The sequence below is a fragment of the Juglans regia genome, chromosome 7 (assembly GCF_001411555.2).
Source record: "Juglans regia cultivar Chandler chromosome 7, Walnut 2.0, whole genome shotgun sequence".
Classification (NCBI taxonomy): Eukaryota; Viridiplantae; Streptophyta; class Magnoliopsida; order Fagales; family Juglandaceae; genus Juglans; species Juglans regia.
In genome coordinates this window covers 40,582,293-40,594,700 of record NC_049907.1, presented here as the reverse complement: position 1 = coordinate 40,594,700, position 12,408 = coordinate 40,582,293, and the positions used below count along the sequence as shown (strand labels likewise).

Genomic DNA, 12,408 nt, shown 5'->3' with positions numbered 1-12,408 from the left:
GCGCATTTAACGCCTAACCAAATAGCCAATCGCCAAAACTGAAGATAAAACAAAAAATGGCGGTCTGCTGTTCGTCGCTCCCAGTTCTCTCTGCCGTTTCAACCCCAAAACTCAGCTCCGATTCATTTATTAGGACTGGGATTAGGGTTTTGAACCTCAACACCAAAGTTCCCTTGCCCTCCAGCTTTTACCGGAACCCGGGGAAGAATCGCAGGTCTACGAAGTTAAACCGTGCTGGACTGTCCGAGATCGAGCCCGATCTCAACGAAGATCCCGTTGACCGTTGGGGCATAAACAGTGTTGACCCTGTATGGTCTTTCACTTTCAGCCACTCCTCTTTCAGTGTCAGTGTGTGTGAGTGACTTTTTGTGACGGTCTTTTGTGTTTCAGGATGATTTCAAGTACGGGGAGTACGATGGACACCACACGTACCACGAAGGCGAAGAGAAAGGTATATACTTCATTATCTGTGGGTTCAGTGGGGATTAAGTTTTATTTTATTTTATTTTTTTAATGTTGAAGAGGTGGTGATCGGATATTTTTGGACATAGAGTTTTTCTTTTAGGAAGAGGGACAATATCCCAAATATAATGCTCGAAAATTTATCAGGATTTTAAATTCATGGGAGTATGGAATTTAATCTCCCATTTTCCAAACTATTGGGTTTCTTGTGTTATGGGAAATTGGATCACGATGCGGGGGAACGGTTAACAAACCCTGCTATTGACAGTAAATTTTTGGGGCTTCAAGTTTGCTCCTAGAAAAAAAAATATACAATTTCAGAAAACAGAAGTTCAGAATAGTTTGAAGAAACTATGAATGAGGATATTCACGAAACTCACAAGGAATTAAAAAGGGAGTTGGCAAAAAGAGCACAATTTTTTTTTTGATAAGTAAGAAATTTCATTGATCGAATAAGACTAGGCAAAGCCCATGTACACATGACGTATACAAAAGAGACCTATTTACGTACTAGAAAGCTGAAAAGAAAGCAAAAACCCATGCGCATTCCCTCCCTTTAAAACTATAGCCGAAAGCCATTGAACCAAAGAAAGTACAAAATAATTTCATAATTCCCCCCTAGTTCTCTCCTTGTTGTTGAAGCATATCTCATTTCTTTCCATCCATATATACCACAATAAGCACAAATGGGTCATCCTCCACGTCACAGCCAGTTGAGGACTCTAATGATGCCTATTCCAGCATGCTAAGAGCTCTGCCACACTCTCAGACATAACCCAAGGCAACCCAACTCTACTAAGTAAGCCATCCCATAGCTCCCTTGCCACCTCGCAATGTAGAAGAAGATGATCAATTGATTCACTATTGTTCTTACACATGTAACACTATTACGACCATCCCCCCCATTTTCTTAAGTTGTCAGCCATCAAGATCTTTCCTAAAGTTGCTGTCCAAGTAAAAAAAGCAACTTTGGGAGGCACAGGAACTCTCCAAATACCCTTCCAAGGAAATGCAATTTGCTGATAATTTGTCAACACCTTGTAGAAAGATTTAACAGAAAATTTCTTGCTCCCCGAAAATTTCCACAACATTCTATCGCTCCCATTGCCTCCTATCCTCCTGGAATAAAGCAAGCTGAAAAGCCCTGCTATCTCCTCGACTTCCCAATCCTCCACATTTCTAAAAAAGATCATATTCCAATGCATATAACCATTGGCTTGACACAGCACATCTGAGACAGCAGCCTGCTGATTTCTAGCCAATCTGAAAACACCTGGAAAAATAGGCTCTCTCACTACACCACTCATCAAACCAGAACCTAATTCTTGTGCCCTCTCCGACCTCAAAGTTAATATGTGTTGCAAACACCTTCCACCCCTTCCTAATAAATTTCCAAAGGCCGACGCCATAAAACCCCCTACCTTTCTTAGAACGCCCCAAAAAAAAAAAAAAAATACAACCATACTTCCGACCCACGACCATTCTCCACAACGAAGTCCCTTTCAATTGGAATCTCCCACTTTCCTAGTAGGGCTTTATTAAAATTGATCAAGTTTGGCACCCCCAAACCTCCCAACTTCTTCAGACTGCACATTTTTTCCAATTCACAAGATAAAATTTATTTTCCTTGCCCATGTCTCCCCACAAAAAGGCTCTAAATAGCTTTTCAATCTGATTAGCCACCCACACTGGTAAAGGGAATAAGGAAAGAAAGTTCGTTGGGAGATTGGAAAAGGTACTTTGGATGAGAGTTACTCTCCCTTCTTTTGAAAGATAAAGCCGCTTCCAGCTCAACAACCTTTTCTCTACCTTCTCTACGACTCAGTCTCAAATGTTTTTCGCTTTAATAGAAGCTCCCAAAGGGAGTCCGAGGTATTTCATAGGAAGAGTAGGCACTTTGCATCCCAACAACTCAGCTAGGAGGTTAATATTTGCCACCTCCCCAACTGGGACCAATTCCGACTTACCCAAATTAACTTAAGTCTCGAAACAACTTCAAAACACAATAGTACAGTCCTTAAAGCTTGAATCTGTCCTCTGTCTGCGTCACAAAAAATTAGATTATAATCCGCGAATAATAAATGGGAGATGGATATAGCCTCATTATTAACGTTACCCACTGCAAAACCAGCAAGAAAACCCCTCCTAACAGCAGTCTCCACCATGTGACTCAGAACCTCCACAACTACAACAAAGAGAAAAGGAGATAGCGGATCCCCTTGTCTTAGACCCCTCAAACACTGAAAAAATCCACAAGGTTGGCTATTAACTAATATGGAAAACCGAGCGGTCGAAACACAATGTTTGATCCATCCACACCACCTATCTCCAAAGCCGCATCTTCTTAATATATATGCAAAAAATCCCAGCACACGTGATCATAGGCCTTTTCCATATCCAGCTTGCAAAGGACTCCCGGGATGCCATCCCTCAACCAACTATCCAAGCATTCATTTGCAATTAAAACAGAGTCCAAGATTTTCGTACCTCTTACAAAAGCATTTTGAGACTTGGAGATAATTTTATCCATCACCAAACTCATATGATTTACTAACACCTTTGAAATGATCTTATAGATCCCGCCAACCAGGCTAATTGGACGGAAATCTTTCAACTCAATGGCTCCCGCTATTTTCGGAATAAGAGCAATGAAGGAAGCATTAAGGGACTTCTCAAACTTGTGGCAAAGATGGAACTCATGAAAAACCCACATCACGTCATCCTTTACTATGTCCCAACACTCTTGAAAAAAGGCCAACGAAAATCCATCCAGACCCGGGGCTTTGTCTTTGCACATGCCATTCACCACCTCTAGCACTTCGGCTTCCTCAAAAGGTCTCTACAACCATCTAGATACACTAGCATCTAGCTAATCAAAAGACAACCAATCCAATTTAGGACGCCACACCGCAGTCTCTTTGAGGAGATCTTCATAATAATACCCAATGTGATCTTGTATAGCCTCCAGGGTTTGATGCACCATATTACCTGAATGAAGCACATCAATCACATTATTACGCTTATGAGAGTTTGCCATTATGTGGAAGAACTTAGTGCATCTGTTGCCCTCCTTCAGCCAAGTCATCCTGGATTTTTGTCTCCAAGAAATTTCTTCCAACAACAGCACCTTTTCTATCTCAGACACCACCTCAGTCTTTCTCAATTTAGACTCCTCTGTAACCACCCCATCTTCTAGTGAATGCAATTCATTCCAAAGATGCCTTTTTTGCTCATCCATATGTCTGAACACCTCCATGTTCCACTTCTTTAGGTCCAGCTTAAGGGCTTTAAGTTTACCAACCACAATAAAACAAGGAGTGGCATAAAAAGAATAAGAAGCACACCAATCCCTCACCCTTTCCACAAAGCCAACCGTTTGCAACCACATATTCTCAAATTTGAAGTATCGCCTACCACCATGAATGCCCTTGCTATCTAATAAAATGAGAAAATGATCAGAGCATACCTGTGACAATCTCTTCTGGCATAAGTCTGGATAATATGTCTCCCAAGATGGAGAAACTAGGAATCTGTCCAACCTTGACCTCCCTCGACCATTCGACCACGTGAAACACCCCCCAATCAACGGAAGGTCAATCAAGTTTAGGTTGAAAATCAGCTCCGAGAATTCTTCCATTGACCTTGACAAATAAGTAGCCCCCTCCCTCTTGCACAGGAAACGTACATCATTAAAATCCCCGCACACAACCCAAGGTAAATCCCATAAATAATGCATACCCGCCAATTTCCCTCACAAAGAGCTCATTTCTCAAACTGCATTGGGACCATACACGCCTGCGAGAGCCCACCTCCACCCATCCTCAATGTTCTTGAAGGACCCGGCCATAAAATGATTCCCAATACAGTCATTTACTAACTCCACCACTCTCATATCCCACATCAACAACACCCCTCCCGAAGCTCCCAAAGAAGCTAAATAACTCCACCCCATGCAAGAACATCCTCATAGACTACGAATAATGTTTCTGTCAACATAGCACAGCTTAGTCTCTTGGAGACAAACAATATCGACCTTCCAACTGAGAAATGAGGGATCTAATACGAAGTCGCTTGTTAACATCGTTGATCCCCCTAACGTTCCACGATTAGATTCTAGGCTTCATAAAATAAACAGCTCCCCCGCCCCTTCGACCTTTCCCTCCCACTACTACTCTCCTTGTTATCATAATTAATAGAACAAGTCAATCTTTTCAGCTCTCTATCTTTTTTAGCTGTTGTCTTCAACGCCGATGATCTCCCTGTTTCTTTAGCTGCAATTTTTTTTTATCGATAAACAATTTTTTATTTATATAAAAAGTAGGCAATAGCCCAAGTATACGGGACATATACAAGAACAATGCGTAAGCATGCCAGTTTAGTGATACATGGAAATCATAGAAGGTCATGCCATGAAAATCAATTACAATTGACCAATGGAGTAAGTATTGAAAAACAAGGTTTTAAGCTCATCCATTGACCGCTCTTGGTCTTCAAAGCTTCTATCATTCCTCTCCCTCCAAATGCATCACCATAGGCATATTGGTACCATCTTCCATATGGATGCAATTTGAGAGTTGTCCCGAATGCCTCTCCAAGAAACTAGGAGGTCACTTACTCTTCTCGGCATCACCCAAGCTAATCCCAAACGAGCAAAAACTTCTTTCCGCAATGTTGAAGGGAAAAAAAAAAGTAGCGTGGACGAAAAGAAAGGAAGTGACTTTAAGGGAATGGTACTGGATGACTAGTAATGACTAGCTAGTACAAGCTATCTCTTTCACGTCCATCTGCTAAAAAGCCTCAATTTCCTCGAGTTTCCTCCACACTTACCTCCATGCCTATATTTTTTTTAACTGATACTTGCCTGCATGCCAATATACACACCTTCACTAATTCTTATAAGTTTTCCTATATAAGGGAAAGAGCAGCTAGAGTACAGTATCAACTGAAAATATTATGAAAGTGGGTGTCCTCTCCCCCACCTTTCTCATTTTTGCAAATTTTAGGCTTGTGCACAGCTTGGAGCCGCATCATTTGTTCTCAGAGTGGGTTTTTTTAACTTTTTATGTAACTGGGGGAGTAGAAGGTGAAAACATTGTTCAAGCTTCTTAGGGGACTTAAATCATGACATAAGGTGGAAATACCCAAACATACTTTCCTGTTGGTCCCAAAAGAAATGACTACATGTAAGTCTGCCAAATTGTCAATTCTTTTACAAAAAGATATATGAATTTTCTCAGGGTCTATAAGTTTGACCTCTTTGTTAGTGAGACTTGGTCACAATCTCTCTTTTTGAAGAATAAATCCTTGTTTTCTGATCGTGGAGGCTGCTTACATTGATTAGCTTTTACTGGGCTTTTAACAGGAACTTTTTGGGGAGCCATAGCAGAAGATATTGCAGCAGTAGAACCTCCTACGGGTTTTCAGGGTATAAATGACTACTGATCTTTTATAATTTGCTACTGTAGGAGTTACTAAAGATCGTTTGGGTTGATCTTCTTCGCAGGGTTAATTTCATGGCTCTTCCTCCCAGCAATTGCCACTGGGATGTTCATGCATGTTCCGGTACTACGAATCCATATTTAGCACATACAAAAGATTATTAAAGCCGCTGTTATATACTTTGGAATGACCAAAACGGTTTAGTTTGTCGTGGTTTTGAAATAATTCTCTCATTGCTTGTCTTTCAGATGGTGTACTTGTTCATCGGAACAGGCTTGTTTGTGACAGTATTTACCATAATTGAGATGGATAAGCCAGACAAACCTCACAACTTTGAACCTCAAATATACAATATGGATAGGGGATCTCGTGATAAGTTGATAGCTGACTACAATAGCATGAGCATATGGGATTTCAATGAGAAATATGGGGACCTCTGGGATTTCACTGTGAAAAAGGATGATATAACAAAGAGATAATATCTCCTTAGCATATTGCATTGTCACGAGAATTCATAATCAAGATGAGAATGGAGGTATAGTTATTTCCTTTCCCCCAGGTTTCTTCAATCTCTTTGCTTGTACTTTTTGTATCTTCCATTGTGTTATGTTTATGGAGTGAATTAAGTGATTGTTATTCTAGAAGGAAGCATTAAATTTTAAATGATGCGTGTGTGTGTGCATGCGTGTGTGAGAGAGAGAGAGAGAGAGAGAGCTTTGGCAGAGCCTAGCCTTTCCCACTCCTCCCCAAAAAAAAAGGAAAAAGAAGTTTGGAAGAAGCAATCAATTACATGCCATTTGCTATTGGCCTTTGTAAACATGTATATGATACCTGAGAACAGAAGGACTTGAAAATGCTTGTTTCTGTCTATTAGTCCATTCCCCAATAACCTGAGAACAGTACTTATAAAAAAATGTATATGATAATCCCTAGCATTTTCCAATCCTTCTTTGAGTTGTTTGCTTAAATCATAAAATACTTGATTTCCAGTTTCTTTTTTTAATGGACCTTGATTGTTCATTAAACTTGACTCAGTCAAGCCAAGGTTTGTTAGGGATCCTTTTTTTATGATAAGATGGTTTGTTAGTGATCCTTATGTTCATCAAACCTTTTATGGTTTTGGGCTGCTTCCTAGGAGGTTCATGGTGCATCGATCTAAAGGTGCATAGCAGTGGCAGTCCTTGTGGATTTTGATGCTCTCCCCCACCCCACCCCGCCCCCAAAAAGAAAAAAGCGCAGAAGGATGCAAATTTGTTTTTTGATCTTCAAGTTTCTATTCACCATGTCTTGCATTTATTACTCATAATGTCCTTGTAATTAGTGGAGAATGCTTGTAAGTGTGTTTGAGGGATCCATGCTGGTCCAAAACCTTGTCCAGTTACGACCAGCCTATGACCTCCCAATTGGAATCTCTTCCACAACCCAACCATCACATTGGCCATCTTGGTTTACCTTGAGGCACTGATACCCTAGTATGTCACTACTAGCATCACCATGCTAGTTAGTACATTAGACTCGTCGTACTGACACCTTTTTCCTAATTAGGATAGTGTACATGGTTGCAATATGTTTTTTTTATTTTCTTTTCTATCTTTGGGCCAAAATTTATCAATGTGGCTGAAATTTTCCCTTCGGGTTTAATTGTATCTTCTTTCTATTCTTAATATCAGCTTTCTGAATCATTATTATATATTAGATTTTAGTATTTTATATAAATTATACGTTTAACAATCTTGGTGGATGACATAGATTGAAAGTGGTGGATGGATGATGGTGGTGGAATGGCTATTGCAGAGGTGGTACTTTTTTTTTTTATAATTAATAGAAGATTAAATTAATAAAATTTGCGAAAGGCATATTGCAGAGATGGAACATAGCAGCAATGATATAATTGGAGGTCACTGGGGCAAATTTCATTTGCCAGCTGGGAGAGAGAGGAGGGAGGGATGCGGGATGGGTATTTATTAGGATATTTGAATTTCGCAGTTCCTAATGGCTATGGATTATTACCTATCAGTTGAGTAGCTGTACGAGCCACGAGGAGTGCTCTGTGAGCTGACTTCGTTATTCTATCTTTACCAACTTATACCGTGTCTTCTGAATTCTGCTATTTGTCATATTTTGACAGTATTTGTTGTTGATGTTCATCTTCATTTCAGAGTTTTTGTTTATTCAATAATTTCAGAAAATAATGTGTATGCCTTTGAGTAATAGCTTGGCGAAGAAGAAACATGTGCTCATGATTGAGATTATGTTTTGGATCTTCAAAGCTTATTTCAAGAACACCTGTAATTTTTCCCCCATGTAACTTGTAGTCTTGTATAGCGGGTCTTTATCAAAGATACAGTTTTTGGTCCTCCTTTTTAAGATTTTAGTTATGACAAGATTAGGATTATGGAGCTATTGTCATCATTAAAGAGTGTGATATTGATAAGTTACACTGAAGAACACTCTACTTGAAATTACCGAAATACCTCTGGAATGCAGTGAAAATATTTACCAATTCACTCAACAAATTAGTTAGTCATCAAACATGCAATTAATTTGAGAAACAATCAAATACTTAAAATAAATGAAATGCGTAACACCAATATTGGTATCGAATGAAAACCCTTTAAAGAACTATTTAATAGTAAAACTTTATGGGACAATCAAATCTAGAAAAATCAATTTTATTATTTGAAAATCAATTACAAGTAAAGTTCAATTATAAAATTTTTGTCAATTGACATTTTTACTTGACCAGACAACTAGTCATTTGTCTTCTACTGTTGTAGCAGCCAGAATTTCTGACGATCTTCAAACATTATCTTTTCTCCTGGAATTCTAATGGTTGAAATTCGACTAATCAATTTTTCAACACGGAGTATGCACGCACTCAAAAAGAGAAGAATTTTCTCGCACTCAAGTACCACTTTCTGAGAGATATTATGAAAATTCTCCAATGAATTTATCACCAAAATATGCATTGAAAATTGCTCTAGAAAATATATAGATTTGAATCTCTACTGATCCTAACCAATAGGATCCTTTAAATAAACAATCTGAAAATCAATTCCAATTGTAGTAGGATTCAGCTGACGGAATAAATCTGATAGGAGTTTGATCTGCAGTAGGATTTTGCTAACAGAATGAGTCTGGTAGGAATTTGATCTGCAGTAAGACTCTGCTGACGTCGCGAAGTCGTCTCCTGACGGAATGATGAAATTTTGCGATAACTCTTCATTACAGTAACAAATTTCATATCAACCTCTTCTCTGGATAAGTACATATTCCTTGGGACTCAATTTCCCCACTTATGATTTATCTAAACAACCTCTAATACCTCTTAGATAAACTTAATATTGTTATGGATAAAGTCATTAAATAATTTACATTCATTCAAAATTATCAACTTAATGGTAGGATAAACTCTATCATTTTAATCACCTAATCTTATCAAAATTTATCAACCTAGTCACCTAATCCTAATCAAACTTTTATTTCTACGATCTCCCTCCTTTGGCGGATTGGTGACAAAGCCAACTTGATAAATGTTTTGCATCTACAATCTCTCCATTTGGCGGATTGGTGACAAAATCAACTTGATGAATGTCTTGCATCTACAATCTAGTGTGTACTTGAGACAAAAATAACCAGCAGACCAAGATCTCGTGAAGAAAATCTTAATACAATAATGAAAAGAAATGACATATAACATTCTTTGAAATTAGTCTCAACAAAATCAAAAGTTAGACGTAGTCTAAACTTACTAAAATAGTGTTCTAGTCATCATCAATAATCATGTTCAGTAATTAGTTCTCCCCCTCAATATTCTACTGCTCCCCCTAATCTCTCCCTTTTTTTTTTCAACTTATTCATTCAACTCTCTCTCAACTTGTTCAACTCTCCCTCAACAACACATTTAAATCTCTCAATTTTTGTCACTAATTTGACAAGACTCATAAGATAATAAATACCACTTATATAAGCCGAGATGAAGACACTAAGAAAGACATGATGAACAACTCTCATGTTTCTCAAGTTTTCATGGATTAAATAGACCTAATGTATGAGCATGAATGCAAATAAAATCATAGCAAAATGAATGAAGTAGTTTGGTTGAGACATAAAAACAAACACTTAGTGGGCATTAATTTAAAACCGACATGAATAATTCCAGCACTGACTCATGCCTCAATATATTTTATTTTTCATATTTATTTTATATAAATCAAAATAAATAATAATAATAATAATTTTTAACAAAATTTTTTATTTTTATATATATAATCAATGAGGTAAGTAACATGTCTAGATGCATCTTAGTTCAAAACATAATGTCACTCAAAAAAAAAAAAATTAATAGAGTACACCCTCTTATTTGCAACAATCACCATAGATGTTCACATCTCATAAGATCATCAATGTCAAAGTTCATATAAGTGTGTGAGTGAGCAAACTTATATAGAAAATTAACTCTTTATTTATTTTTCTTTTTAATATATTTTTTATAATATTATTCATGAGCATTTTCTTCTTATAGATGCTCTCAAAAGTTTGTCACTTATTCCAAAAGTCAAACTTTATGCTATGGTCTAGATACATGAGTATCTCCTCCAAATACTAGTTTGTACAACCCATTTCATGTCCATTTTTATTGCTCATATTTTTCCACAATGATTTGAGTCACGATTTTTTCTTTAAGAACTTAAGGGATAGATTCGTGTATGGTGTTTATTTTTTTATGTAATGATATAACGCCAACTTTTTCTATATGGATTAATTATTTGTGTTTGGCAAGAGAATATCTCTTTATTATTGTACTAGGTTTAACTAGTATTAGTCAATTCAAGGCATAAACTGTCTTTATGGTGAGCATTTCAATAATAAATATGGAACTTAATTATAATGTGCATATACATAAGTTTCTCACAGTATTTTGTAAATAAATTTTGTCAAGATGACCAAAAGGATTAGTATGCACAAAATGAACTGTACAAAGTAGAGATATGCATAAGTTCAAAAATTTATTTTGCGAGAACACGTATGCTCAAAACTTTGACATATCAAGCATGCACTTTCCAAAAAATTAGAAACAAATCAGAAATATTTTTATATTATTTTTCTTATTTAAAATTTGAAACCAAAAATATAAATTAAAAACAGAAAAATAAAATGCATGTCCTAGACTAATAAAATGAAATGCAAGAACATGCAAGTAATCCTATCAGTTAATGTTACACACACATTCATCTAAAAATTTTAGGAAAATCTTCATATGAACTTTTCAATAAGCAAAGTTTTCCTCATCAAAGTGTGATAGGAATGATCTACAGGGACACAGATCACACTCGGATGAGTGAACCACACTCTGATACCAATTGAAATTACCCAAGTATTCCTGTAACGCAGTGGGAATATCTACCAATTCACTCAACAAATTGGTTAGTCATCAAACATGTAATTATTTGATAAACAATCAAATATATAAAATAAACGAAATGCATACACCAAGATTGGTATCGAAGACAAACCCTTTAAAGAACTTTTTAAAGGTAAAACCCTACGAAGCAGCCAAATCCAGAAAAATCAATTTTATTATTTGAAAATTAATTGCAAGTAAAGCTCAATTACAAAACTATTATTAATTAACACTCTTACTTTACCAGACAAATGATCCATTTGTCTTCTACCACAGTAGCAGCCAGAACTTTTGACGATATTCAAACATTGGTTTTTTTCTTTAAACTCTAGTGGCTGAAACTCGACTAATAAATTTTCCAACACGGAGTATGCACGCACTCAAAAATAGAGATAAAACAATCGAAAATTCTCAAGATAATTTTTTCACACTCAAGTACCACTTTCTGAGAGAAACAATATAAAAAATTTTCAATGAATTTTCTCACCAAAATATGCACTAGAAAATGCTCTAGAAAATATCCAGATCTGAATCTCTACTGATCCTAACCAATACGATCTTTTAAATAAACAATCTGAAAATCAATTACAATTGCAGTATGATTCTGCTGACGAAACAAATATGATAGGAGTTTAATCTGCAATAGGACTCTGCTGACGATCGCGAAGTCGTCTCTTGACGGAATGCTGACATTTTGCGATAATTCTTCATTACAATAACATATTTTAGATCAATCTCTTCTCTGGATAAGTGCAGATTCTTTAGGACTCGATTTTCCTACTTATGACTTATCTAAACAACCTCTAATACCTCTTAGATAAACTTAATATTATTATAAATAAAATCATTAAATAATTTACATTTATCTAAAATTACCAACTTAATTATAAAATAAACTATATTATTTTAATTACTTAATCCTATCAAAATTTATCAATTTAATCACTTAATCGTAACCAAACTTTTAATTGGATGATAGAAGGAAATATATATAATCTTAAGGAAAAATATAATTGTAAGCGATTATGTGTATTAATACACGCACTCATTCAATAAGATTGGTCAAAAAATAAATTTTATTAAAAATAATATTAATTTAAATT

General features: G+C 36.4%; 1 protein-coding gene across 3 annotated transcripts; it reads left to right on the top strand.

Moving 5' to 3' along the window:
* The first annotated feature begins 17 nt into the window (after window positions 1-17).
* Window positions 18-8,059, top strand: LOC108989459 (photosynthetic NDH subunit of subcomplex B 5, chloroplastic). 3 transcript variants are annotated; one of them, XR_001995846.2, is made up of 6 exons: window positions 18-308; window positions 391-451; window positions 5,825-5,887; window positions 5,966-6,024; window positions 6,150-6,436; window positions 7,755-8,059. XR_001995846.2 is itself a non-coding variant. In XM_018963061.2 (5 exons), the coding sequence occupies exons 1-5, from the start codon at window positions 57-59 to the stop codon at window positions 6,378-6,380; spliced, it is 666 nt and encodes a 221-aa protein (XP_018818606.1). In that variant the 5' UTR covers window positions 18-56; the 3' UTR covers window positions 6,381-6,523. The 3 variants fall into 3 exon arrangements, 1 of the variants encoding a protein (XP_018818606.1); XR_001995845.2 differs by having other exon boundaries at window positions 19-308; window positions 7,766-8,059; XM_018963061.2 differs by lacking the exon at window positions 7,755-8,059 and having other exon boundaries at window positions 6,150-6,523.
* The last annotated feature ends 4,349 nt before the right edge of the window (window positions 8,060-12,408 follow it).

What these genes read in the sequence shown, in the direction of transcription:
- LOC108989459 (XM_018963061.2), top strand. Translation starts at nt 57, where the DNA reads ATGGCGGTCTGCTGTTCGTCGCTCCCAGTTCTCTCTGCCGTTTCAACC. An exon ending in GCATAAACAGTGTTGACCCT is followed by an intron (nt 309 to 390) that starts GTATGGTCTTTC and finishes TTTGTGTTTCAG; the next exon opens with GATGATTTCAAGTACGGGGA. An exon ending in ACCTCCTACGGGTTTTCAGG is followed by an intron (nt 5,888 to 5,965) that starts GTATAAATGACT and finishes TCTTCTTCGCAG; the next exon opens with GGTTAATTTCATGGCTCTTC.